Source organism: Thunnus maccoyii, chromosome 8 (genome assembly GCF_910596095.1).
Source record: "Thunnus maccoyii chromosome 8, fThuMac1.1, whole genome shotgun sequence".
NCBI classification, from domain to species: Eukaryota; Metazoa; Chordata; class Actinopteri; order Scombriformes; family Scombridae; genus Thunnus; species Thunnus maccoyii.
Genome location: NC_056540.1, coordinates 32,099,782 through 32,125,579, shown reverse-complemented (window position 1 = coordinate 32,125,579; position 25,798 = coordinate 32,099,782). Strand labels below are relative to the sequence as shown.

Sequence of the window (25,798 nt, the reverse complement as noted above, 5' to 3'; positions counted from 1 at the left end):
ATGATGTTTATTGAAATAAAATCTGCTTTTAGCTGTAAAAAAAAAAAAAAAAAAAAACCAAAAGAAAAGAAAAAAAAAACACTGTACATTTATTTCCCCAGAGAAGAAGAGTACATGATCGAGCAGAGTTGATATGAGCTTTAAATCCGACTAGAATGAAGTGTGACGCCTGCGGGTTTGTGTGTTAACAGGCTAAATATTAACCCAGCAGGAACGCTAGCGAGCTGCTAACACCAGCAGGAACTCCGCTACACCCACTGAAACAAGGAAACAGTCTGAACTTCAGCTTCATATATATAAGATGGTGATGACAGTGAGTACGCAGGTGTGTGTGTGTGTGTGTGTGTGTGTGTGTGTGTGTGTGTTTGAGTCTTTGGTAACGGTATTTAGATGGTGAACACAAGAAGTCAAGGGAGAACAATGAAATGCCTCGTGTTAGCGTGCGTCACACACACACACACACACACACACGCGCACGACACAGTAATGTTGCAACATAAACAGCAGATGACAAAAAGCACAAATTAAACAAAATACACACATCGTTCACATATATGTACAGTCTGAACATCACTACAACACCTTAATGTGATTGTGATTGTCTCCACGTTTTTTTTTTTTTTCACAGTGTACGTGATGGCCCCCATCTCCACCCCAAACCCCCCCTCCAACCCCCCCTAAACCCTTTTTGTACATTAAATAGAATAGAGCAAGGCACTCTGGGTAAAAGAAGGCGAAAGCGGGCGCCTGGAAAATTACCTGCCATTAATCTGTGCAAACAATTGACTTTTTAGCCCTGGTGATTGGGAACACGGCAAAATTAAAAGTCGTATTTCAGCTGACCTGACAGGAGGTTAAGAAATGGTTGCATTTAGTCTTAGTGTACCTTTTCCTTCATAGTGTAGTAGTTTTTTTACAACCCCCCCCCTTCCCTCCCTCCCTCCTCCCTCTTTGTCCCCCTTTCTTTCTCTCTTCACTGCTTGGCTCCCTGACCGAGCTGGAATTACCTTAAATTGGTCTGAACTGGATGGTAACACTCTAAAGTGCTGCTCAGCCAGCCTAGCTTCTGGCCAAAGAAAGCCAAGAAACAATAAAAAATGGGTAAAAAAAAAAAGGAGAAACTAACTCAGGAATTCACAGTCACTCTTTGTCACACTTCAACAAGCTGATCCGGCCATAAAGCAGCTTTAAAACTCGAGTCAGCTCTCTCTCTCTCTCTCTCTCTCTCTCAAAAAAAAAAAGAAAAACACATTCAGACTTAATGAGGATGTCAGCATGAACCTTTCAATGGTCGCACAAAGAACTCCAGAATCAAAACACTTGTGAATAATTAAAAAAAAAAAAAAAAAAGGGGGGGGAAACTCATAATCTTCTTCATTTAAACCACCGTGAAAGGGAGAAACTAAACACAAATGAAAGGAAAAATATATAGAAGCTAAGGATAGACCGATATGGGATTTTTCCTACATCCAACATATCTGCTGATATACAACATAATGGTGCAATTTTCTTTGTGCTTTTCTTAAGACTTGTAACTCTCAAACTCTTTGGTTGTAATAAACAGAAACTCCTAATTAAATACTGTAAGTAAGAACTGAACATTTTGATGTACAAGTGGGGAAACACGAACAAATGCATCAACACAAACATTTAAAACCGTGTTCAGGGAATGTTCTCAATCAAGAGAGTTCATTCAAATATCAGCTGATAAATATTGGTAAACCCATATGTGGTCTATCCCTTCGTGTAATCCTTCATGGTGTGAATATTGTGATGTCCATGTAGAGATGAAAACAAATTAACGGAACAAAACAGAAATGGTGAACAGAACCAAAACAAACCAAAAAAAAAAAAAACCAAAAAGGGAATATCAGCCGTTTTTGGAAGTGGGTGCTGTGCAGGGGTATCAGTGCAGCTTTGGTGGATGAATATCGGCTGTGCCAAATAAGTCCCAGCGTGACTACCACACCCGGTTGGTCCAATAGATGTCTCTGTTGTACATTGCCGTGTTTGCGTACGGTCCTACCTGTTTGTTGCTGTATTTGGGCGGGTTGGCCTTGTAGCTGTAATCCGAATATTGGTCGGAGCCCGTGGAGTTGTTGTCGCCCGTTCCCACGAAGGTGTTGGTAGCGGGGAGGTCCTGAACGGCCTGGTGCTTCTTGGAGGCGGAGGGTGACTGTGGCTGCAGCTGGATGGAGGGCAAGGGGGAGTTGGAGCGGTAGTGACGACCCAGGTCGGGGCTTCCCGGCGGGTAGTTAAGAGGCAGGTGGATTCTGGGACTGTCGTTGACGTTGTCGTTGATGAGGTTGAACTTGAGGCCTTTCTGGAGACTGGCCTCCTCGTCCTCCTCTAGTGGCTTGGCGGGTTTGGGAGCTTTTCCCTTCTTGCTCTTTTTCCCTTTGCCATTTTTGGGGCCTTGCTTAGGAGCGTACAGGTCCTTGCTCTCCTTCTTGCCGGCCTGGTAGCCGCTCTTGGTGTCCTTCTGTAGCCGATGTCTGATGACCACCACGGCTACGATGACCAGAATGACGCCCGCGATACCCGCCAGGCTGCCATACAGGATGTTACTGCGCTGAGCGAGGGCGTTGTTGGGATCTCCGGCAATGTCCCTATCAAGAGGGGTGTAGAGGCTGTGTCCCACCAGAGCCTCGATGAGGGAGACGTTGGCCTTGGTGTCGTTGACAAAAACGTGGACCAGGGCGGTGGTGTGGCGGGGAGGTTTGCCTTTATCGCTGACTCTCACCACCAGGCGGTGCAGGCCATTGTGCTTGCCAGTGAATTCCTGCGCTAGTGTGATCTCCCCGCTGGTGGGCGAGATGTGGAAAAGGCCATACGGGTTGCCGCCAGTGATGGTGTAGACCAGCTCAGCATTGGGTCCATAGTCTATGTCCTCCGCCTCTACCACCTCCACACGAGTGTCTGGAGCGGTGACAGGTGTCAGGTATGTGTAGGAGGAGTTAGCTGGTTTGGTGACATAGGGGGCATTGTCATTCTCATCGAGGACATTGATGGTCACACCCACATAGGAGGAACGAGGTGGGTCACCAGCGTCCACGGCCTTCAGGCGGAAGGTGTAGGTGCTTTCCTTCTCGCGGTCAAAGGAGATGCTGGACAGGATGGTTCCCGTGCCGTTCTGGATGACAAACTTGCCATTGTCCGGTTCTACAAACAGCCTCACCCTGGCGTTCTCACCCTTATCAGCATCGGTGACCGTCACTACACCAACGGGATTCAGCGGAGGCATATTCTCGATGACAGAGAAGCTGTAGCCGCTCAGCATAAACTTGGGGTCATTGTCATTGCGGTCCAGAACATTGATCACCACCGTGGCAGTGCCAGTTTTGCTAGGAAGGCCCTTGTCTGCTGCAGCCACACGGAACTCATAACGCTCCGTCTCTTCCCGATCCAGCAGGTTTTTCACACGGACCTCTCCGGTGTTGGTGTCAATCTCAAAGAGCCTGGAGGCCGAGCGCTCGATGATGCTATAAGCCAGTTCTGCATTGGTGCCACTGTCTGCGTCTGTTGCCACGATATCCAGCACCTTGTCACCGGGCTGGTTGCCCTCTGCAAAGTCCACCTCGAGCATTGTAGGTGAAAAGCTTGGCGTGTTGTCGTTCATGTCGGTGACCTGAACTTTGAGGGAATTCGTGCTGGACAGGGCCGGGTTCCCAGAATCCACGGCAACAATTTCAATCCTGTAATCCTTCACACGCTCATAATCCAGCAGGGTAGTTGTCTGCAGGAAGTACTTCCTCTTCCGATCATTGGCAGACTCGCTCGCAGGTCGCAGCTGAAACGGGACATCACCGGCGACCACGCATGTCACCACCGCATTTTCCCCCTCATCACGGTCCGACACCTGGACCAACGCCACTGGTGTACCAATTGGCATGTCTTCAGAGATGTTGGCCACACCATCCTGGTGCGTCACCAGGCCGATACCTCGGATCTCGATGGCCGGTGCGTTGTCGTTCACGTCCCTGACGTTAATGGTCACCAACACTTTGGAGTTCTTGGAGTTGGGCCCGCGATCTTTGGCGACCACAAAGAACTTGAGGAAGTTCTCCTCTTCGCGGTCCACCAGACCCTTGACGTAGATGATGCCAGTGGATCGGTCGATGCGCAGTAGCCTCTGGACGGTCTCTGACGCCTGATGGAGGCTGTAGTCAATCTCTCCGTTGGTGCCGGTGTCTGCGTCATTGGCTCTGACCTACAAGAACAAAAACGAAGATTTACCCTTTCATGATCATACACTGTCCTGCTAAAACCGTGGATACTTTAACACACACAAAGGTTATTCATAGCTTTAGCTTGAAACCTTCTGGTGAGATGAAAGTCCCTCCAACTGCTATAAGTATTTTTAATTTTAGTCAACTGTCAAAAATAATATCAAAAATTCAAACCCGGTCTGCCAGTCATGACACGTGACCTGCACACTTCTAGTTTGTTTTTAGCACACGTTAGCTAGCGGCCTCCGCCTTACTGAGTGCTTCCTGTTCATCTTAATTCATCCAATCTTCAGACCTTTGACTTCACAATAAAAGTGTTTTAATTTTTGCACTTCTCCACTTCTTGTGTCACAATTAGAGCTGCAACGATTAATCAATTAATCTAAATTAACTGTTTTGATAATCAAATAATAATTTCAGTCATTTTTCAAGCAATAATGACACATTTTCTGATCTCTGCTTCTTATATGTGAAGAATTGCTGCTTGTCTTTGTCATATATGACAGTAAACTGAATATCTTTGGGTTTTGGACAAACAAAACAAGATATTTGGATACATCTCCCCGAGCTGTTGGAAATTATATCAGACATGTTTCACTGTTTTCGGACAATTGATAGACTTCACAATTAATGGATTAATTGAGAATCAATTAATCAGTAGCTTAATTCATAATAAAATAATCATTAGTAGCCCTATGTACCATAAATGTTTAAGTCTGACTCCAATTTGAGTAACTTCTGTCAATTTATAGTCACAATTGATGGTTTATGGCTAACTGGCAGCTTTAACGCACCTCATTATAACCTCAGCTACATTTTAATAGATTCTTTGACTTACAAAGACTCATGGTCATTACTACAACACTACAAACATACAACATCACAAAGCCCTTTGTGCTTTCCTGACAGGGAGGAGTTTTTCTGCTGCGTGTGAAACATAATAGACGATCAAAGCTGAGTACACACACCCACACAACAACATCTAACGGCCGTGCAGCGGGTCATTGGCATCTAATGGGCAGATGAGTGAATGTTAATGTTCCTCTCATTATCAGAAAAGCCACGGCTCCTTGGGGCCCATTAGGAGACCGGAGAGGACAGACCAACATGGCCACGATCCGGCTTCAAACGCCCAAATCCAAAGTAAATGTAGGTAATTAGTCAATTAGGAGGTACAAGCAGTCAGCAGAATATCACTTACGATGTACTCGTTAGGACGCCTTTCTATCTACACGTCTAATACTTTTTAATTGCTTTTATTCAATGCCACGGTTGCTGTTAGGAAATGTAGGTTGGCGTGTAGTTTCAAATGAACTCGCTGTTGAACAGCTGATTTAAATGTCCCAGGTGCTGCTGGTCCAGCCACAGATTTCACTTAGAGTAATGTAATTTGGGTTTTTTAAATTTTAAGGCCATTATTTCTTTAAAGCAGGACTGGATTTGGGCCGAGCTTGTACTAAATCTGCCAGAAGAGGTGAGATTATTTGAGCTTGTTCAAACAAATAATTAAACTCATATTGTTTAGGCCGAGGACACAAAAATAGAAATCAGAGTTTCCAAAGTTTCTATTCACTTTCTTGCAAGTTAGCTGAGAAGATCTATATCGATTTCATGTCTGTACGATAAATATGAAGCTACAGCCAGAAGCGAGTTAGCTTAGCTTAGACTGGAAACAGGAGGATGCAGCTAGCCCGGCTTTGTCCAAAGGCAAAAAATAAATGTTTCAGCATTCTGTTACTAGCTAATAAAAAAGTTACGTCTAGTTTGTTTAATCTGTACAACAACCAAAGTTGTGGTTTTATGGGGGGTTATGTGTGGGACTATTTCTTGGCTAGGTGCACTGATTTCCATAAACCACAACTGCTGCTAATGATTATTTTTATTATCTATTAATAAAATTTCCCATCTTAAGCTTAAAGTGACCTCAGATGTTGTTATGTCTCCTCCAACAGCCCATAACTCAAAGACATTCAGTTTACTATCATAGAGGACTAAATAAACCAGTAAATATTCACGTTTGAGAAGCTGGAGTCAGAGAATTCTTTGTTAAAAAATTACTCCAAATGATTCATTGATTTAATTAATTTCTCAACTAATTGTTGCAGGTCTACTTTTTACACTTAAACAAGATATAACGTGTTAATTAGTGAGATTAAGAGGCGCTCATAGGCCGAGTTCGTTATTTTTGGACGGGGCCAGGCTAACTGTTTCCAGTCTTTATGCTAAGCTAGGCTAACCATCTGCTAACTCCAGCGTGGTATCAATCACCAATTGATATTCAATAAAAAAATGAATAAGGCTGTTTCCCAAAATGTTGAAATCTTGCTTTAAGATACCAAATATATCAGGTTGAGTTTTGATTTCCATGTAATGCAAATTTTCCATTTGATGGGACGGTGCAGCCATAAAAACATGTTGGGTTTGAATATTTCACTCGATATAAACATCATACAGCTTCAATAAAGAGCCGGAACCATCTTTGTATTTCTCACACAAGCATTTAAGTGAACATTTACGTGGAAATCAGAGGTTTTAAAGGTTAATGCAGTCAACAGGATCTCTGAGGGATTTTCTTTCTAACACAGACTCTAGTTCGTACTGACACATAATAAATATCTGGTTTCCTGCTTGCTCAGGATCACAGACTGTGACAGACCGTCACCGGCACCCAGGTGGGGGGGTGGGGGGGTGACCGTGGAAGTCACTGATCCAAGTCGGAGAGGTTAAGGTTAAAGAAAGCATGAAAGTGAAATTATAATTTCTCCTGCCCATTGATTTCCTTTCCTCCGGTGCGGCTTCACGCAGCAGACATCACCAAACAGCGTTGAATTATTGACAGCTTCTGAGAATTGTGTATTGAACAGTTGAGCTGCTGGAGCACAGTGCCGCTGTGATGAGGCCAGAGCTGCGCTGGCTGCTCTCCAAGGCCGCTCTGTCCAAGCGAAGAACAAATATAAACACTGTTTATCTCCCGGTTAACAATTAACCAGCGAGACTGACTTGGTTTCTTAAATGAGCGGACCGGTTTTTCTGCATGTTTTTGGCTTTTTTTTTTTTTAATACAGAAAAAAAACAAATTTCTCCTGTTTTTCCCTCTCCAAGCAGCAATTTGTTTAACTTCATTTCTATTAAATCAGCTTGTACAAACTTGACACTTCAGATGGATAATCCATCAATTTTAATACCCTGACAATTACATTATAATTGTAGTTCAGAGTGTGTAGACTCTTCAAGTCATTTTTGAGCTGCCTCTTTTCAGATTAATGATTAATCAGTTGGTTGTCAAAGAAACATTTGAAGTGTTTTTATCATTGATGAGACTGTAGCTGTGAGTCATGACTGTAGAAATGACTTGACATCTGAATACTATTTACTTGTGTTCTTTGTTCTTCAATAAGCTTCTTGATTTGATGGAGGAACAATATGACACATTTGTAAGAAATGTCATGATAATCAGTCGATTAAAGGTCCTGAAAACCTTCCCTCCTCTCAATAAGACTGTTGCTACGGTTACAATCTGTTACTGTTTAGCGACTGTTAGCGATGTGTCCTATATGAACGGATGTGTTTTTCTCTTTGCTTTTCCTTACCGGTCTATAGTGGGCGGGGCTTAGACAGAACAAGATGATGTCACATGCACCTGTCTGCACCAATCAGGATTCAGCAACATTTGAAATTCAAACAGTTTGTTTGAGATGTTTTATGCTGACTGTAACGTCTGGTGCTGCTTATTTAATCATGAACATTTAATTTCATTTGCTGAGGAATACTGTGAGATGTGGTTGAAAGCTCCAAATAAAGCTAGTATTATGATTTCTTTGTCAAATTATATATTCATTAAAAAAAATAAATAAGCAACAGCCAAAGTTGAAAGCTCCAGAAAAAGTGGTCTTTGAGATAAGATTTTTTTTTTGTCACAATAAAGTCTCCGAGGTCAAAAATGAATATTTAAAGTCATGAATATTTAATGCTACCAAGAAATACTGTAAGAAAATAAATAATGGAAATAAAAACTGAGCCCTCGGGGGGGTTTATGATGCTTTTGTTTACATTTTTCTTTATATTTAATCATCTGTTCATTTATGTTATTGTGGTGGAGGATGTTCACTGCTGCTAAATGACATATTTTGTGTTTATTCGTCTGTTTTAAGATAAATATCAGAGATAAAGCGAGTGAAAGAATAACCTGATGATGTGAAATGAAGTGACTGTGTGGAAGATGGAAAATCAATCCAAAAAAAGTGATTGTTTGATTTGGATAAATGGGTATAAACATGGAAAAAAAAAAAAAAAAAGCTGTGTTATGCTCCTTTTAAAGAGTAACATGTCTGCGCCGCCATTGGACGATTTAAGCAGGTCAGGGTCGTCAGTCAGCGCCGTCCCACCGGCCTCTAAAGCATCACTCTTCAAACGCAACGTTAAGTGAAATGAATTCTGCGGCTCTCTGAAATGCAATGAGCCACATCCAGAGCAATAATACCAATAAGCCCCGTGGATAATCTCATGACTGACTCAGATTAAGTCATGCACGGCTCGCTGGAAGCCTGGCTGGTCGCACCGCAGTCATGGGAGGGATGGGAGGAGGAGGAGGAGGAGGAGGGGAGGATGATACGGCGGAGGTGGGGTTCGTCAGGACGTAGAGGAAAGCCAAAACCCTTTCCCAGCTCTCTCGCCGGCAAAACATCCAGTTCCCGACGCCTCAAAGGCGGGCTCAAAGGTGAAGTTGAATCAGTGGTTAATATGTGACTACACGCGGCGATCCCACGGCCTGCTTCACCTCCACCGCACCATCTGTCTGTACGGATAATTGAGCAGCATATTATGTGCAGTCACTGCGCCGTGTTGTCCTGCAGCTTTCAGTGTTATCACCGACAGGGCCAAAGGTTCTGTAGCAATGTTTTGGTGGACAAGAAAAACTTCCTGAGCAGCATCAGAAGCGGCGGCACTCAGACATGACGAGGGGGCAGATTGTTTTTCTGAACTTACATCTTTAATCCACAGAATCCTAATTTATTGTCATAAGAGTCAAAGATTCCTGATTTTCCCCTCAGTAGATTTCTTTACTCCATAGTCTGAAAACAACATGACAACTAAACACAACAGCTGGATTATCAAGACGTCTGTCAGCCTGTCAGGTGTCGGCTGTTGCCTGTTTAAGGCGGCGAGTGTTGTGTTTACATCCTGGGACTGATTTTGGTTGTTTTCTTGTCTGTCATGATGATATTTTGCTCGTTAACGTCAGTGCAGAGACACGTGTGTTCTGTATTTATGTGTGTGTGTGTGTGTGTACTGACCTGCAGCACCGAGTGTCCCAGCGGGCTGTTCTCCGGTAGTTCGGCCTCGTAGTGACTCCTCTCGAACTTCGGAGCGTTGTCGTTCTGGTCGGTGACGGTGACTCGCAGCAGAGCGCTGCTCGCCCTCGCCGGCCTCCCGCCGTCCACCACCCGGATGTTCAGGTCGTACGAGTCCTTCTTTTCGCGGTCCAGGTTGCCCATGACGACCAGCTGCGGCAGCTTCTCCTCCGTGTCCACGGCGACCTGCAGGCTGAAGAGCTGGTCGGCGTCCAGCCCGGTGCTCAGTGAGTACTCGGCCACGCCGTTGGTGCCGGAGTCCCTGTCGGTGGCCATGGGGATGGAGAAGAGGGCGCCGATGTGCGTGTTCTCGGGGATGGACAGGGTCAGGATAGGCGAGGAGAACTGCGGCGTGTTGTCATTGATGTCCAGCACTTCGATGCGGCCCTCGATCAGCCGCGGGCCCGAGCCCATGCCTTTCACCATGTCTGTGATGGACACCTCGAACTCCAAGAAGCATTTGTCGCCGTCAAACAGGTTGCGGCAGTCCCTCAGCGTCTCGCGATCGATGGGAATCTCGGTGGTGTAGATGTCGCCGGTTTTGCCGTCCACCCTCAAGTACGGCGAGCCCACCTCCAGCTTGTAGAGGTGACCGGTGTCGGGCAGGCCCTGGTCCGCCGCCAGGCTGCCGATCAGCGTGTTGGGCGGCTGCTCCTCAGGGACTCGATAAAGGATGTCAGATGGCGCGGCGCCGCAGGAGACCAACAGGACCGCCGCCAGGAACAGCAGAACCTCCCACCTCAGCGCCGCCATGTCTCCGCCAGACAGCACCGCTCTGAAAGACACAAACAGAGAAAACAGATTAGCCAGACCGCCCGTCACTCATCCTACATATGGCGTCCAGACAGCGCCCGAAAAACAGAAAGTTGACTCGGAATCAGCAGAGCTGCTCCTCATTCAGATTTATGTCGGCGCTGCTCAGGAATAGATTGTCGAATTTGTCTCCTTGGGGCACTAAAAGTGTCCAAAACTGTTATTTGCGAGACCTGAAGGCGACGAGGTTTGGGGCTTCGGCTGCTGTGTGTGGAGAGCAGCCGAGCAGCGCCGAGTGATGAATTCCTCCTGCTGCCAGTCCGCCGCTCTGACAGGAAGACAAACCGAGCGCTGCTGCAGGTGACACTCCACCAAAAATACTGACGAGAGGCAGCGAGAAGGAACGGGACACCTGCGAGTCTCAGTAACTTAGACTGAGGACTTTATAAGCAGAAAAACATCATGGAGGAATGCACTCATGACAAAAAACAGAACCGAACAAGTTGATTTTGTTATGAGATGATGGACGTGTTGAGAGATCACTGTGTCTGAGATGAAGGTTCAAATAGAGGTGAGGATTTCAATAGTTCCACATGACACAAATACATTTTAAAAAGAGGGAGAAAATGCTAAATGATGATAAGTGGAAAACAAAACCAGATGGAGTTCACATTAAAGTAAGAAACACTACATTCATCACTCGGGTCACCGAGTAAAAGGCTACACAAGATCCAGTGATTTTATTTTGAAAATCACTCCAAATTACCCCCCTGCATTTCAGAAGCTGAACGAGTCTGTTTCCCTGTTTAAGGCGGGAACGTCGCGCCGTTATTCCGTACGCAAGGTAGAGACGACGGCTCTTCTTTCTTTACGGCGGTATTGAAGGATCTCCTTATAAAAAGGAGGGCAAAAGTGTTTTTAACGAGCGATACGACTTTTATGGAGCCTGAGGACGGAATAAAAAGTGAATGAGATGTTTTGAGTTGTAAACGTGAGTTCTGATTTTCGAAGCCTTTGGATGGATCTTCAGGATCGTGTGAAGGAAATTAAATTTTTTATCACCTTCTGACCCATCAGGCAAGAAAAAAACTAATTTGCTATCTGCTGCTGTAAAGTTTCTTTGACTCAGATTTAAGACGTTTGAATATTTCAGCGTGGTCTTGTACTTCATACATCAGCGAAGGCCTTGAAATAAGCCTTTATGTTTATTTATAGTAGATTTGTCCAGACTCCCCTTTTTTTTTTTTTTTTTCCTCCTACCGAGCTGATGAGCACCGGCTTTCTGATCAAGGCTGAATGTTTTACTTACAAACTGACTTTTCACCCGCTGTCTGGTATTCATAATGCCACATTTGAGTCTTACTCTCTCCTCCGTCCCTCCACCTCTTTCTTCTCTCCCGTCTCTTCACTTTATATTTTCTTTCTTGGCAGTAATTCATCTCAGACACACACACACACACACACACACACACACACACACACTCCGCTGTAGGAGTTTCTCGGCTGCAGGTCGTCGGGGTTAATCTGAAGAGAGCTTTTTTTTTTTTTCTTCTCCTCACGTCCTTGATTTGGAGAGGAACACACACACACACACACACACACATATATACACACACACACCGACATGGACCAGCATACTGAGCAGGAAGCAGGAAGTCTTGGTACTCTCCTCCTCCTCCTCCTCCTCGTCCTCATCCTCTGATGACTACAACGCTGATGCACAGAGTTTACTTGTGTACTACTGAATGACGTGTGCGAGTGTGTGAATGTGTGTGTGTGTGTCTCCTACAGAGTGAGAAAGACACGTCAGGCCTTTCAGCTGCTTCTGTCATTCACACGACCGACATAAAACCAGGACAGTAAAGTTATTTCAACGCAGTAAAGACGACAGGTGAGCTGTTTTCAAAAGTTTTCTGTAGCGGAACATAAAAACATAAAGAGATAAACAGATTAAAGCTGCAACTGGTGATTTTATTCTTTCCGTGTAACTGATTAATCATAGATAATTATTCGAATCAAAGGTAATTAAGTTGACAAGGATACAGAGGAGAGAAAAAAGCGGTAAAAATCCTCCATTTGTGGAGCTTAAAGCAGCAAATGTTTGACATCGCCGGTGTTTGTCGTCCAGTTGTTCTTCCACTCTGCTCCCTGCTGTGTGTGTGACACACACACACACACACACACACACCTAATTACCCCTGCATGCATGTGAATGAGTGTGTGTTTGCATGTGTGAATGTGCATGTGAATACCTCTATGTGTGTGTGTGTGTGTTACAGTGTAAACTATGCGTGTGTTGCTTTTCTCACATTTTTTCTCCAGAGCTGCCAAATACCCCAAATCCACTAACCTCTGACCTCTGACCCCCCCTCTCCCCCCCCTGCTACATTTCACACAGCACCGTGGAAACAGAGCTGAAACAGTTTACTGGCTGACGTCCAGTCTGCCCAACACAACAACAGTCAGTCTGCACAAAACTACACCGAACACACACCCTGTATGTTGTAGATAATGAGAGCAGCGGTGCTCTAATTTAAAAAATTTCCGTCATGCATAATTCCTAAAATAATTAGCCTATACTATGATAAGTTCAATAAAAGAAAATGTAAATGTGAGCTCCGTAAACCGCGTTTTAAAAGCAACAAACAGCTTTAAAATGACAAATGAAGAAGAAGAAAACAAACACAATCACGTCCATGTTCATCACACTGAATGAAGACCGAACACGCTGTTAGAATTATGATCCATGTCCATTTGTATGTCCATTTGCATATTTGCATGAGGCCTCGCCGTCCTGACAGCAGATTTTGTTTAACAGTGACCTCATGTTTTGCCAGCAGGTGAAAATAAACCAGGACGTGCAGACGAGCTGCAGTCAGTAAGTCAGTCTGTCCGGTAAAACTGGATCAGACAGGAATGTGTTCAGGATTCTGACTGTATCACATGTTGCATAAGATGAAGATGAGTTATAGGATTTCTACATTGCATTATTCCAGTAATGTGCCAAAAATGTGTTATCTTCAGGAACTCTGGGATTTTAAATAAAGTTATGCGGGTTTGAACGATGTTTGGCTCCACAGAACAAGACCGTAAGGACCGGCGCTGCTACGTTACGAGCGGATATCGTAAAAAAAAACGTCAAATATTTTAGCAGAAAAGAAAAAGAAATATGTTGTAACTCAACATTTCACTCATACGTTCAGTATTTACAATGTTAACTAACAACATTTTCTCATCGTGGTGTTGAAATTTAGTTGCATATAAACATAAAAGTCGGCTGGATTCACCTGATTATCGACTTAGTTCATGGCTAATCACTGGAGAAGAGTTTTCAGAATGATATCATAATAATTATCAGATATATTTGTATTTATAGGTGTGGGATATTTACATTTTCATAATAGTAACGCTGATATGACAACTGAATTTCAGTCCTGAAACTACATTTTTTTTTAATACTTTTAATACTTTGAGAATAATACAAACAGTCTAAAACTCACAAAATTGTGAATAAAGTCTGGTACAAACTGATCACAATACTGACGCATCAAAATACTTCTGAGCTTCAACACACAGGTCTACATACATCTTATTAAAGATGCTATCATTTACAGCAAAATCCATCTGAAGCTCTTGAAAACTAGAAAATAAAACCGTGCAGCTACACGTGATCCCGTATTCATCGCTATATGTGTAAATGAAGCTTCCTGTCTGTCATGTAAACTCTAACATGTGGAACCAGAACGTCTGGCGGTCATGAGAAGTTCGGGGTTGAATGTCGAGAAAAGAAAAAAAAACCCAAAAAACAAAAATCAAAGTGCAGCGAGTTCCTGTTTGTTGATGTTTGACCTCACAGCTGACACGTTAGCATGTTAGTGTATGTTGTATAAGCATGTGTGTGTGTGTGTGTGTGTGTGTGTGACTGTGTGTGTGTGTGTCCTCGGGGACGGTCTCGGGTGAGCCAGAGATCGTCCAGCTCGGCCTTTTTCCCACAGTCTGAAACTTTCTCAGCGACCGGCCGCTGAGTGTGTGTCCTTCAGTTGTGTACGAGTGTGTGTTTGTGTACAAAGAGGTCGAGCCAACAAGCTGCTGGAACCGGTCTGTGTGTGTGTGTGTGTGTGTGTGTGTGTGTGTGTGTGTGTGTGTGTTACATTACAAAGACAGTAACATTTCCATGTGTAAGGGAGTCAGGCAGTAACCGTTTGACTCCCGCTCAGAGCGTCTGCTGCTGCTGCTGCTGCTGCTGGGACGGGCGAGAGACAATGACTCACAACAGAGGATGTAGAAGAGAGAGAGAGAGAGAGAGAGGGCGTGTCCAGACATCATCATCTGTACATTACAAAGCAGCTCAACGGCCTCGTTACCACCTGCTGTGTGTGTGTGTTCACTATTGATATTCAGAGAGTGTCTCCATGACGATGCCCCCCACATACATTACATCACTTTACATTAAACTACATTAACCTGCCGCTGTACATATATACAGTATATGTAAACACATACACTATATATGTGTGTAAATACCACACAAAGGTCCAGGTGAGTACTTAAAATATTAAAATTTGCAATATTTACTCAATATTCATGTTGTAGATGTTAAAATTTTATGTCAAAAGTGATCAGAAAACAAAATAAATCACACATTTGTGCACTGAAATTCACTAAAGTACTACAACGAAAATTCATCGCCAACTATTTGACAATTGATTTTATTATTTTGAGTCATTTTTTTTAAGGAAAAACGCCCAAATTGTCTGATTCCAGATTCAGAGAGTGTCTCCATGTTGATGCCCCCCACCTACATTATATCACATTACATCACATTATATCACATTACATCAGACAGACGAGCTACTGAGCTGCAGCCGCCCTACATTAAACTACGTTAACCTGCCGCTGTACATATATAGAATATATGTAAACACATACGCTATATATGTATGTAAATGCCACACAAAGGTCCAGGTGAGTACTTAAAATTAGCAATATTTACCCAATAATCATGTTGTAAAAATTTTAAGTCAAAAGTGATCATAAAATAAAATAAATCACACGTTCGTGCACTGAAAATTCATTCGAGTACTACAACGAAAATTCATCGCTGACTAATTGACAATTGATTAATAATTTTGAGTCTTTTTTTTTTAAGGAAAAACGTCCAAATTCTCTGATTCCAGATTATAAAATGTGAAGATTTCATGATACTAAACAGAATATCTTCATGTTGTAGCCTTTTGGTCTCCACTAATACAAAAAAACTTACTGTATTTAAGAGATAAACATCTTGATAAAAGCAAAACATTGGCTGACAAATTGTATAAATCACCAAATTATCAGAGTAGATACTCAACAACAACAAACTTTAAATTTCTAGAGAACATTAACAAGCACATGACGCTGACTGGACTCACATTAATTGCACAATAATTATCTACTGACCTTTGCTTTGTTTCTACTGAGTTGGTCAAACTGTAAAGATCCCGTGACACGAACGGCTGAACTCTCCTTTTAAAACTGTGCATCTTCCTCAGCGTCCACCTCCTGCTGCACCGGTGGGAGGGACTAAAAAGGTCCACCCGGCTCGTCCTATCAGATAAAAACTGATGTCTCATTGGTTTACTTTGTACCTCAGGACACGTCACTGACATGCTGAGGTTTCACGTCATCATTAAGGAAGTTATGAAACTGTTTATGAGAGCTATAAAGCATCAGCATGTCCCTTAATTCATGAAAAACAAATATCTGTTATCATGTTTTAGTGGTTTACAGTTTCAGTGATGCTCTGACGAACTTTAATAGCTTTTTAGTATCAGTTTAAAATGTGTCCAACGTCTGGCCAAAGTTTTCATGTAGTCATTTTATGTTCCAATCACAATTTTGCCAAATTTTAGTCAGTTTTCTTGCTTTTGTTTAGACGACATCTAACATTAGAGCACTCAGAGTGAGTGTGAGAAGATTGTGACCAACAAGCGTCCCTACCTCACTTTATTTCCACTAACTACTTTCTTTTCAGTCGGATCTGTTTAAACTGGACCCTTCTGTCATCTGTCTCATATAAAAGCTTGAATAACTCCCGGGATCGTTTTTAATTGCATTAATGTGTTCAGTAATTACACAGGCACATTAACAAACAAATTACAAACCATTCAAATATGACAACTACTCTGCCAACTCTGGCCACTAAAAGCTGCTGGCTGGTTGCCAAACTGGGAACCAGTTCTGAAAGTTTCTGGTCTGGCCTCATAGGTGTGTGTGTGTGTGTATACCTGTGTGTGTGTGTGTGTGTGTGTTCCTTATATAAACTACAGTAACCTGAATGTCCAGCACTCCTTGTTCACACATACCAACCCTGGCTTGAACTGACAATGACACACACACACACAGAAAATCAAAAGATGCTTTGATGGTTTTTTTTTTTTAGATCTCAGAAGGACAGGATGTTCACAGTCGAGGTGATCTCTCTCGCGACGGTCCAGCATGTGTGTGTGTGTGTGTGTGTGTGTGTGTGGTCCCCCCCCCCTCCCACCCCACCCTGCAGCACAAAGGGGATTACTCTAATGACTCTATTCACTACCATTGTTTGATCCAGATTAGCACACACACACACACACACACACACACACACATCCTCCCTATTCAGATGCAGCAGCCAACTGTTGCCGTCCTCTCTGCCTCCTGACACCACCTGTATCCGCCAAAAAGAAATAGTTCATGTTCTAATCGAATCAAAAAGGTATTTATAGTTTGTTGAAGAAAAAGGCGTAATGAAAACCGGACCGAGTGTCACAGAAGAAGATTGTTTAAATATGGGAGGATGACATGACGGTGCACATTTGCAGACTGTCTGTCTCTCCTGGAAAGGATTAGTAGTTTTGCACTGTTATGCATGAAAAGGGGACAGAAAAAGTTCAACCGTGGAAACGTGGGAGGGAGAGGAGAGAGAGGTTTAAAGCTGAGGCTTCTTACGTCGTGTCGTCCGATCACGTCGAAAGGTTTTCATAAAACTCTGTCGCCACAGAAAAGAGGGAGACGTGATGAACTGTACGAATGGGAAATAACTGAAGCCAATATCACAAATAAAAAAAAAACATCCTGTACAAGATACGACACCCTCGATTCTTAAGACTCTTCATTCCCATAAAGAAAAATTCTCCCAAATGGTGAAAAACAAGACTAAAAGTGACAGAAGTAGTTGTGTGAAGGATGAAATCTCTGCCTGAAGACGGCAAAATAGTCTGACTGTTGGTTTTGAAGCTTCCTGTTCCTTCCACCGAATCAATATTCACACACAAAAAAAAAAAAAACATCATATGAGCATCAGTGGAGGGAAAATATATAGTAGAAAGGAAAGCTGAGTGTTGCTGGTAATCTCTTCAAAGCTGAGTGTCAGTGTCGATAACTAAACTACACTTTCTTTTCAGGAGCTCGCTGTGAGAAATAAAAGTTTTTCTATGAAATATCTCCTTCGACAAAAGAAGCCAAAGTTCTCAAATATTCAATATTATCCAACTAAACAACAAGCAGGTGCACAAGAGCTTTGCCAAAACAGTTCAATATACGTGAAAAATGGTGTTTCAGTCGGTACCAGAAGAAGTTCTGAGCATTAAACGCAACATTAAAATCTCTCTTAAGCAGATGCAGCAACAATCACATTAACTACAGAAGTACTCCCGTCAAAAACATCAGTTATAATTCATACTTTTCAAATGTATAACACGCCTCCGCCCCTCCGCGCAGGCAGCAGGTGTTGTGTCATGGTTTATGAATGCGCCCGCACCTTAAGTAAATAGTCTGTGTGTAACAGAGAAGACTTATCAGGGGCTGATAATGAAAAGAACGTGACTTTTCTCTGAGGCACGAACGCACCGTGTGACTGAGGCCAGCTTCACATGACGGACGTTTTACTGTCAGACAGGAAAAAGTGGATTTTCAGACGCTGACTCACTGGTTTTAATGGTTTCAGTGTATTCTGCTCATCCTGTTGTCTGAAAAATCTTGCTCGGAGGCACTGCAGCAGTAAATCTGACCGGTCCAGGGATCAAACCTGTGACCTTTTACTGACAGGAAGTGCTGTCTGACCTCACGCACACTCACTCACACACACACACACACACACACACACACACACACACACACACTCTGATCCTCTGGCAGCAGCAGCAGCAGCAGCAGCAGCAGAAGGGGATTATGGGAGTGGATGGCAGATGAACAGCAGGCTGGTATGAAGTAAAGATCAGGCATCAGAACGCTGTTTTAAATCCACGGCAACATATTTATTCCACATGTCAGACTACGGCAGGAGCAAGAGGACAAAACGAGGGCAAACTCCTTCTGTGTCAACACCTCCGACCATCGAACCGCCGCTCAGACCACTATGATAAAGAGCGACCGTCACGTTTGACCAAACCGTGACGTAAGTTTCATAAAACGGTTTAGAGAGTCGGTTAACGATCAGTCAATCAAAGAACATCTATTAAAACAGACGCAGTGACGGTGACATCAACGTGGTCGCTGTAACCGCAAAAATTCTCCGCTAGCATCTTTTTAAATGTGAATATTTCAAAGTTTTCCTTGATAATAAACTCAACATCTTTGGTTTTTTTGACTTTTGGTCCAACAAAACAAATCATCTGAATATCTTAACGTGGGCTTCAGTGAATAACCATCAATTTACTGACATTTCATACGCTGAAAAACAAATCAGCTCAATATGAACGACAACTTGTAACGTCTTAAAACTCGAGTCCTTCTTCTAGACCAGGACCATATGATGCGGGACTGAGGTCCTTCCATAGTTGATGTTATACTTGAGTGGTACAAATTTGTGATTAATAAAATGATGTGTGGTGAACTTTTACCTCAGGAAGTCTGGCAACAGATTTGATAATAGATTAATGGTTTTAGCCGTTTATCAAGCAAACATTCCCTGCTTTTCTTCATATATATATATATATATATATATATATATCATATATTGCTGTAAACTGAATATCTTTCAAACATTTTGACACTTAAAGACGTTTTAAGATGAAATTATGATGAAAGCGAGGGTTGGTTGCCGCCCTGTATATCAGGTGATTAAAGTTCAAACTCAGCATATGTGGATGCTGCTTAACGTTATTCATATTACAGCTGTTCATGCATGATTTAAATATGCCGAGATGTTTCGCACGACGGTGTGAAATGACACGCGGTGCTCGGAGTTTGAGCGGGCGGCGAGTTTCAAACATCACACTTTAACCTCGATTTCTACACAGAGAGAGAGAGAGAGAGAGAGAGAGAGAGAGAGAGAACACACAAAAACACCAAAATCAATAGAGCAATAAAACATCCAGTCAATAAAGATGCTTTTAACAGCAGGAAACGACGACATCTGTCCATCTGTCCATCTGTCCAACATGAAACTACCTGTGGATGTTTACCGCTCCCTCGGGACGACGCTTCTTCTTCTACCTTTTTTCCTCGTTTTTTTTAATCAAAACTAAAATGACGACAGTCTCCTCGGGTGAATGACATCAGATGTTATTGCAGCTTTTGGCTGAATTGGATTTAGTTGAGTGTTGAGTGTTGAGTGGCAGCTGCCTCCAGATCTCATAGGTAAGATTTTACTTTTTTTTTTCATCATTTCCTACAAAAAAAAAAACTTTCTCTCAGATTTGGTAAAAGCTTCTACTAGCGCCACCGTCAGGTCAAAATCTGCACTCACACACGCGCGACTCAGCGAGCGACGCGACGGTTTCATGCTCCCGAGTTCTGAGACGCGACTCCTCAGTCTGCACCCGTGTTTCACTGAAGCCACACAAACAACAACACGTCTGATTCTATGAGAAGACAGAAAACGTGGAGGAAAAACGCCTCAACACCGTTCATCCTAATATGAAAGATGCATCTACAGTCTGAATGACTGTAGTTTCAGGCAGCATGTTTTAGCTGTAAGTTAAAGACCTCAGTGGAAAAAGACCCGGATACAAAACAATGAAATTAGACATAAATGTGATTAGTTGATGTCACTGATCACACACACACACATATACACACATATATATATATATATATATATATTCCTCATTTCCTGCCTCTGGTTATTTGGCAGATCTGTCGCTGGTATAATTAAAGGGAGCTGTGATTCCAGTGTTCGTTCAATAACCCTTCAAGGGATCCAAAGATAATTTTGAGGGGTCACCAGATACTATAAAATACATTTCATCTGTTTTTTTGTTTTATTTTCCTTGTGAAATACTAGATTCTTTCACCTCTTCAGGCCTCAAAATCAAACAATGTTGAACTGTCGGTGACTCGTGTCCAAACATTAACTGTAAGAGGTCACAGGTTGAGTTGATTTAAAGGGCTTATGAGCCAAAGAGATTGCATGCAAACGGTCGGAAAGTCATGTGATAGGTGTTCAACTCACCTGTTCAGCATCTATTTGAACATGAATCTTGTGTTTTCTGGATAAATAAAGACACCAGATTATTTTTTTTTTTTCCCTCCGTGAATGAGAATCTTAAAAACTTGAGCTACTACTGAAGAGCAAAGTGTGTTTCTGAATATTACCGAGATGTCAGAGATGTGACAAAACAGCTCAATGAAAAGATTTTGAAGATCCTAACAGCTGATTAGTCGACCGATCAGCTGAGTCATTACAGCTGATGGTGAACGTCAACGCTGCTTGTGTGAGTCAACATGACTTTTTGACTTCCTCATTCTTCTGGCTTCTGGCTTGTTGTCACACCTGAACTCAAAAAAAAAAAAAAAAGGAGAAACCTGCCGTGTAAACTCTTCAATCGGAAGCGTGGACGCCTTTTTTTTTTTTTTCCTGCGGTGAAGATGTGAATGTGTGTGTGCGTGTGCTTCCATTTCACACACCGAACCCATTTCCACTCTCCCAGCTCCCATTTTAATGACGGGCATTAACAACACGGCTCGCTCAGATCTCCAATTTTTACGCAGAAATGTGCAGAACGGACTCTGTTCGACCTCCCTCCCTCCTTCTATTCCTCCTCCTCCTCCTCCTCCTCCTTCTCCTCTCTATTTCTTTTTTTTCCTTCATGTCATCCTCTTCCTCTCCCCGCTGACTAATCCTCCACTTCCAACCCCCTCGCCTTCCCACAGAGCCGTGGGTGACCCTGACGTTTGTCTTTGTTTTATCTGGTCAAATTTGAACGGATACGCCTCCAAATTACAGGAGGCAGAGAGAGTAAATCCCGGAGCCCCGGTATCAAACCTCAGACCTCACCCTCGGCTCCGCGGAGGCAGCGGCTTGGCTCGGGTGACAGCGTGGCACCGCCGTCCAAACCGGCCGCAAACCTCAGTGAGAGTATCTCCACTTCAGCCACTTCTGCTGCAAAATAAACCTCAATATACATTTACAGCGGCAGAAATCAGAGTGGATGTCTGACACCTTTGCACAGAGGAAACCCCCCCCAGAAGCTGAACCCTCAGGAGCTTTAATGAGCTTTTTATGTGTTTGTAAAACATTTCTTGAGCTCTAATATGGAGGAAAGATGTCATTTAAAAGCCACAAGCAACACGGCTACGTCTATTTTTTTGAGAGATTTAGAGAGATTCAGATTCTCGTTTTCGACAGAAACACTAACGACACGGCGGCTGAGCTCCGCAACGTCTCTCCGTTAAGACCGGTTTTGATGTGACGAGGAGGTCTCTCACGAGCCGAGTCTCAGGTGTTTTTTTTTTATGTCAGAAACGATAAGGAGCGGGATGAAATAGGGAAACCGGGTCAAAGGTCAAGCGTAGGAAGTCAAGTGTAGGAACAGAAACACAACGCCCGTTTCCCCCCCCCCCCCACCGGCGCCCTACCAAACATCTGGCGGAGAGCAGAGTTCTAGAAATTTTGGATGTTTGAGAGTGCACCACGGTGGCAGCGTTTACTACCAGAGCTCACTCTCTGTCAGGGAGAGGCAGATGCAGTTTGCATGTAAATACCAAACTCCCACACCCTCCCTCTCTCTCTTCCTCTCTCTCTCTCTCTCTCCCTCTCTCTATCATGTAGAGCAGGTCGGACGCCCACCCTCTTTTTTTTCCCCCTCCTCGCTGTCTCTCTCTCCACCACAGCAGAAGGAAGGAAGGCGGACTGGTAAGCCGGAGACTGGAGAGACCGGACGGACTGGATTCCCCGGTAGTGACGCACCACTGGCTTCGGCGGAGGATATTCATCATACACCTGCCTCTCGTTCGTCCCTGCTTTTACAGTTTACACTGAAACTCCTACGCCTTTATTTGGTTTTAAGCTCATGTTAACAGCACACACACTCATTACAAGGGGAGGGAGGAGGAGGAGGAGGGGGGGGGGGGGTAAACATGAAGGGAAGGGGTGTTAAATTTGATGCTACAGGTGCCCAGGAGGCCTCAGGTGCTGTGTGAGGGTTTACAGAGGAACAGATATGGAGAGAGAGAGATACGTGCTCCCTCGCCTGTGTGACTGGTTTATGAGCAGCCTCAGATGAATGGACTGTTGTATTGTTGCTTTAAGCAGCCCCAGGAGTCCCTGAAGGAAGATTAGCTCTAATATTACAGTGGGAAGACAAACCTCTGATTATAATGACGAGCTTTTTTTTTTTTTTTTTTTTTACTGCCGTTGTATATTCTTCTGTATAGACTGAGGGGTCCCTGCAGAACTCTTAAAGCCTCAGATGGAGCTATAATGACACCCCACTGTGACGATGCTCCTATATGCACCATAGGGAGCGGTGCACATACAGTAGTCCCCTCCTGGAAATGCATTATACAGGATTACTGTAGTGATTTTTCAGTTTCAGAGAGGTTAGGAAACCCGGAGTGACCCACAGGAAGCTGTATTTTATTACTGTCAGACATGGAGGTAAGGTTGAGGACGGAGAGGGATCGATACGGATCAATAGCACTATAGTGTAATATAGGTAAAATACCAATCTGAGGAGATTAGACGCTGGATATGAACATCATATCGGTTTTAATGGTTTATTTTTACCAACAAGTGTTTTAAAAACAGCTGTTCGATCGTTACAAACGCCTTCAGAGATTGATCCTCCATCGAGTATGTGTGTTTTTTAATTAAGGTACAAGTGCTCATCCAGATGAAATTGGTAATAAAGTGAATATAGTCATACTGTTCTCGTGCGTAAAGCGTCTCCTAAAGACCAGCAGACTGGTCTGAGGATTTTGATGAAAATGTTTGAAACAATTTCTATGAATGTGCATATGAATAAGATGATCTGGTGAATGATATTCTGCGTGGACCGGGGTCTGTGGAGAGAAGTTCCTACCTGGACCGGGTGAGAGCCGCGCGGTTCCCCAGCTCTGAGCGCTCCAGCCCGGCTACAGGCGCCGCTACTCCTCGGTACCCAGACGGAGCCGCTCCAAACCTCCGGAAAGAAAACCCCGAAATTAAAAATCCACAACGTTGAAAAAAAAAAAACAACACCTCAAAACAAATCAAACAATCCAGTCGGATAATTATCCCTCCAATTCCTCTCACAATTTCTGTCCACTTTTACTGTCGTGACCAGCGCTGCGCGTTAAACCGGCGGTCCTTCCTCTCTCCGGGGGAACGGCTAGAGCTGGAGCCCAGCCGGGGGAAGACCCGTCCGGACTGGGGGGGGGGAGGGTGGGGGCGGGGGACGGGGGGGTCACTCACTGCTACTCCGTGGAGGGGTGACTGTTACCACCGGGCGGTGTGTGCCGACAGCAGCATCCTCCGCTGATGGCACGCTTGGGGAGGTAGTGGGGTGGAGGTGCTGGTGATAGTGTAAGCGGACGGAGCACCGGGATGAGGGAGGAAAAAATGTACAAAAAAAAAAAGAAAAGAAAAAAGACAAAAAAAAAAGAAAACGGTTAAAAATCACCCAAGCAAGAAACACTAGGTCCGGTAGGTCCGGGAGTTTTACCACCAGCGGTCGTCCTGTTAGTTTCCACCCCGACGCGCGGTCACCGCTCTGCCGCTACAAACTCTGTCCGCCTCCCGGTCCAGCACGGAGCAGGTCGCGCGGCTGTACTGTCTGTGATGAGAAAGTGGAGTGATTCCAAACGGCTGCGCTCGCGCTTCCCTCCCTCTCTCTCTCTCTCTCCCTCTCTCTCTCTCTCTCGCTCTTCCAACCTCTCCCCCTCCCCCCTCCCCCCTCCACTCTCTCTATACACTATACAGGGGGGGCGGAGCGAGCATCCACCCCAACAACAACTCTTCATGGATTTCCCAACATTTTCTGTCATTTTACAAAACGATATGGCGACTTCTTTTCGCTGCCATTTGTGAACAACCGGTGCTTGTGTCTTTTTTTTTTTTAACCGTCTAAACTGTGACTGTATACGGCAGCTCGGAGCCACAGGTCCGAGTCTCCATCACCTAAAAACATTCAAATAAAAAGAGTGTTAAAGGGATGAAAAACACTCAAATACTCACATATTCAAACGGTCGAAACCTCAGACTGTCGGATTTCTCTCTCCCTCTATTTCTATTTACCCAAATATACAGTAAATAAATGTCTCTCTCTCTCTCTCTCTCTCTCTCTCTCTCTCTCTCTCTCCACCGCTGTATTCCTACCTCTCTCATCCTCCCTCTCTACCAGCTCCGTCCTGCCACAGAGAGGCGGGAAGGAGCTGTCTCTCGCGCTCTGAGCGCCACCTACAGGCGACAAGCGGCACGTGGCGTTAGGGCTGAGTGAGGCAGAGCACGAAGCTCAAGGTGCAGGCTTTTTTCCCGCCACTGTGAAGCAAAGAGCAGCAGGGGAAATGTAAGAAAATAGAGTCCGTGGTGTGAAATATACTGATATTTATATTTTTACTGTTGTTCCACCGGTGGCTGTTATATGAACACAGGGCAGCATGTGGTGGATAGAGGCTGTTATCTAAAGCAGCTTACTGTACTCTAACATTACATACAACACATATGGATTATGATTTTGCATATGGCTGCCTCCGTTTTGGCGATCTGCTTAAAAAGCTAATCCAAATGCATCATTGAAAAAGAATTAAAGCGTATTTTATAACACTTAATGTCACCTTTTGCTCTTATTAGGAGTAGATAGATAGATAGATAGATAGATAGATAGATAGATAGATGGATAGATAGATAGAGTACTTTATTAACTCCAAAGGGAAATTAAAATGTTACAGCAGCCACTTGACATCAATCAAAATACAAAAACAATGAGGTAGGTGAAAGAAACAAATACAATTAAAAGCTAAATTATATACAACAACTATTAGAGACATAACCATAATTATAATACTATTTGCTGTGTATAAACTGATCAGTGATGTTAATGTGCTATATAGTATAATACACTAGTGCAAGTCAAGTGGGTGAAATATCCTATCAAGTGCTTTTTATCTGAATTTATTTGTTAAAAAGTGAAAAAAAAACCTACCAGTGCTTTAAAACTTATTTTAGCATGTCCCTGTAGCCTAGATACCCAACAAAAAAGAATAGTAATGCAGGTTGCGGCACTAGAATCAAGAAAAATACAACCT

The 25,798-nt window shown here is 43.6% G+C and overlaps 1 protein-coding gene across 7 annotated transcripts; it reads right to left on the bottom strand.

The window, feature by feature from the left end:
* Positions 1 to 947: 947 nt before the first annotated feature.
* Positions 948 to 25,148, bottom strand: LOC121902454 (protocadherin-1-like). 7 transcript variants are annotated; one of them, XM_042419769.1, is made up of 5 exons: positions 24,729 to 24,814; positions 23,596 to 23,694; positions 15,773 to 15,919; positions 9,524 to 10,355; positions 948 to 4,210 (listed from the first exon to the last, which is right to left on the bottom strand). In XM_042419769.1, coding segments are annotated over exons 1-5 (3,330 nt in total). In that variant the 5' UTR covers positions 24,731 to 24,814; the 3' UTR covers positions 948 to 1,960. The 7 variants fall into 7 exon arrangements, with proteins under 7 accessions (XP_042275703.1, XP_042275709.1, XP_042275707.1 ...); XM_042419775.1 differs by lacking the exon at positions 24,729 to 24,814 and adding an exon at positions 23,808 to 23,941; XM_042419773.1 differs by lacking the exons at positions 15,773 to 15,919; positions 24,729 to 24,814 and adding an exon at positions 24,870 to 25,148.
* Positions 25,149 to 25,798: the final 650 nt, after the last annotated feature.

Excerpts from the sequence above, each read along its gene's own strand:
- LOC121902454 (XM_042419769.1), bottom strand. Across the intron at positions 15,920-23,595 it reads GCGGCTCTCACCCGGTCCAG|GACGAGCCGGGTGGACCTTT; the intron begins GTAGGAACTTCT and ends TTTATCTGATAG. Across the intron at positions 4,211-9,523 it reads TGGGACACTCGGTGCTGCAG|GTCAGAGCCAATGACGCAGA; the intron begins GTCAGTACACAC and ends TTGTTCTTGTAG.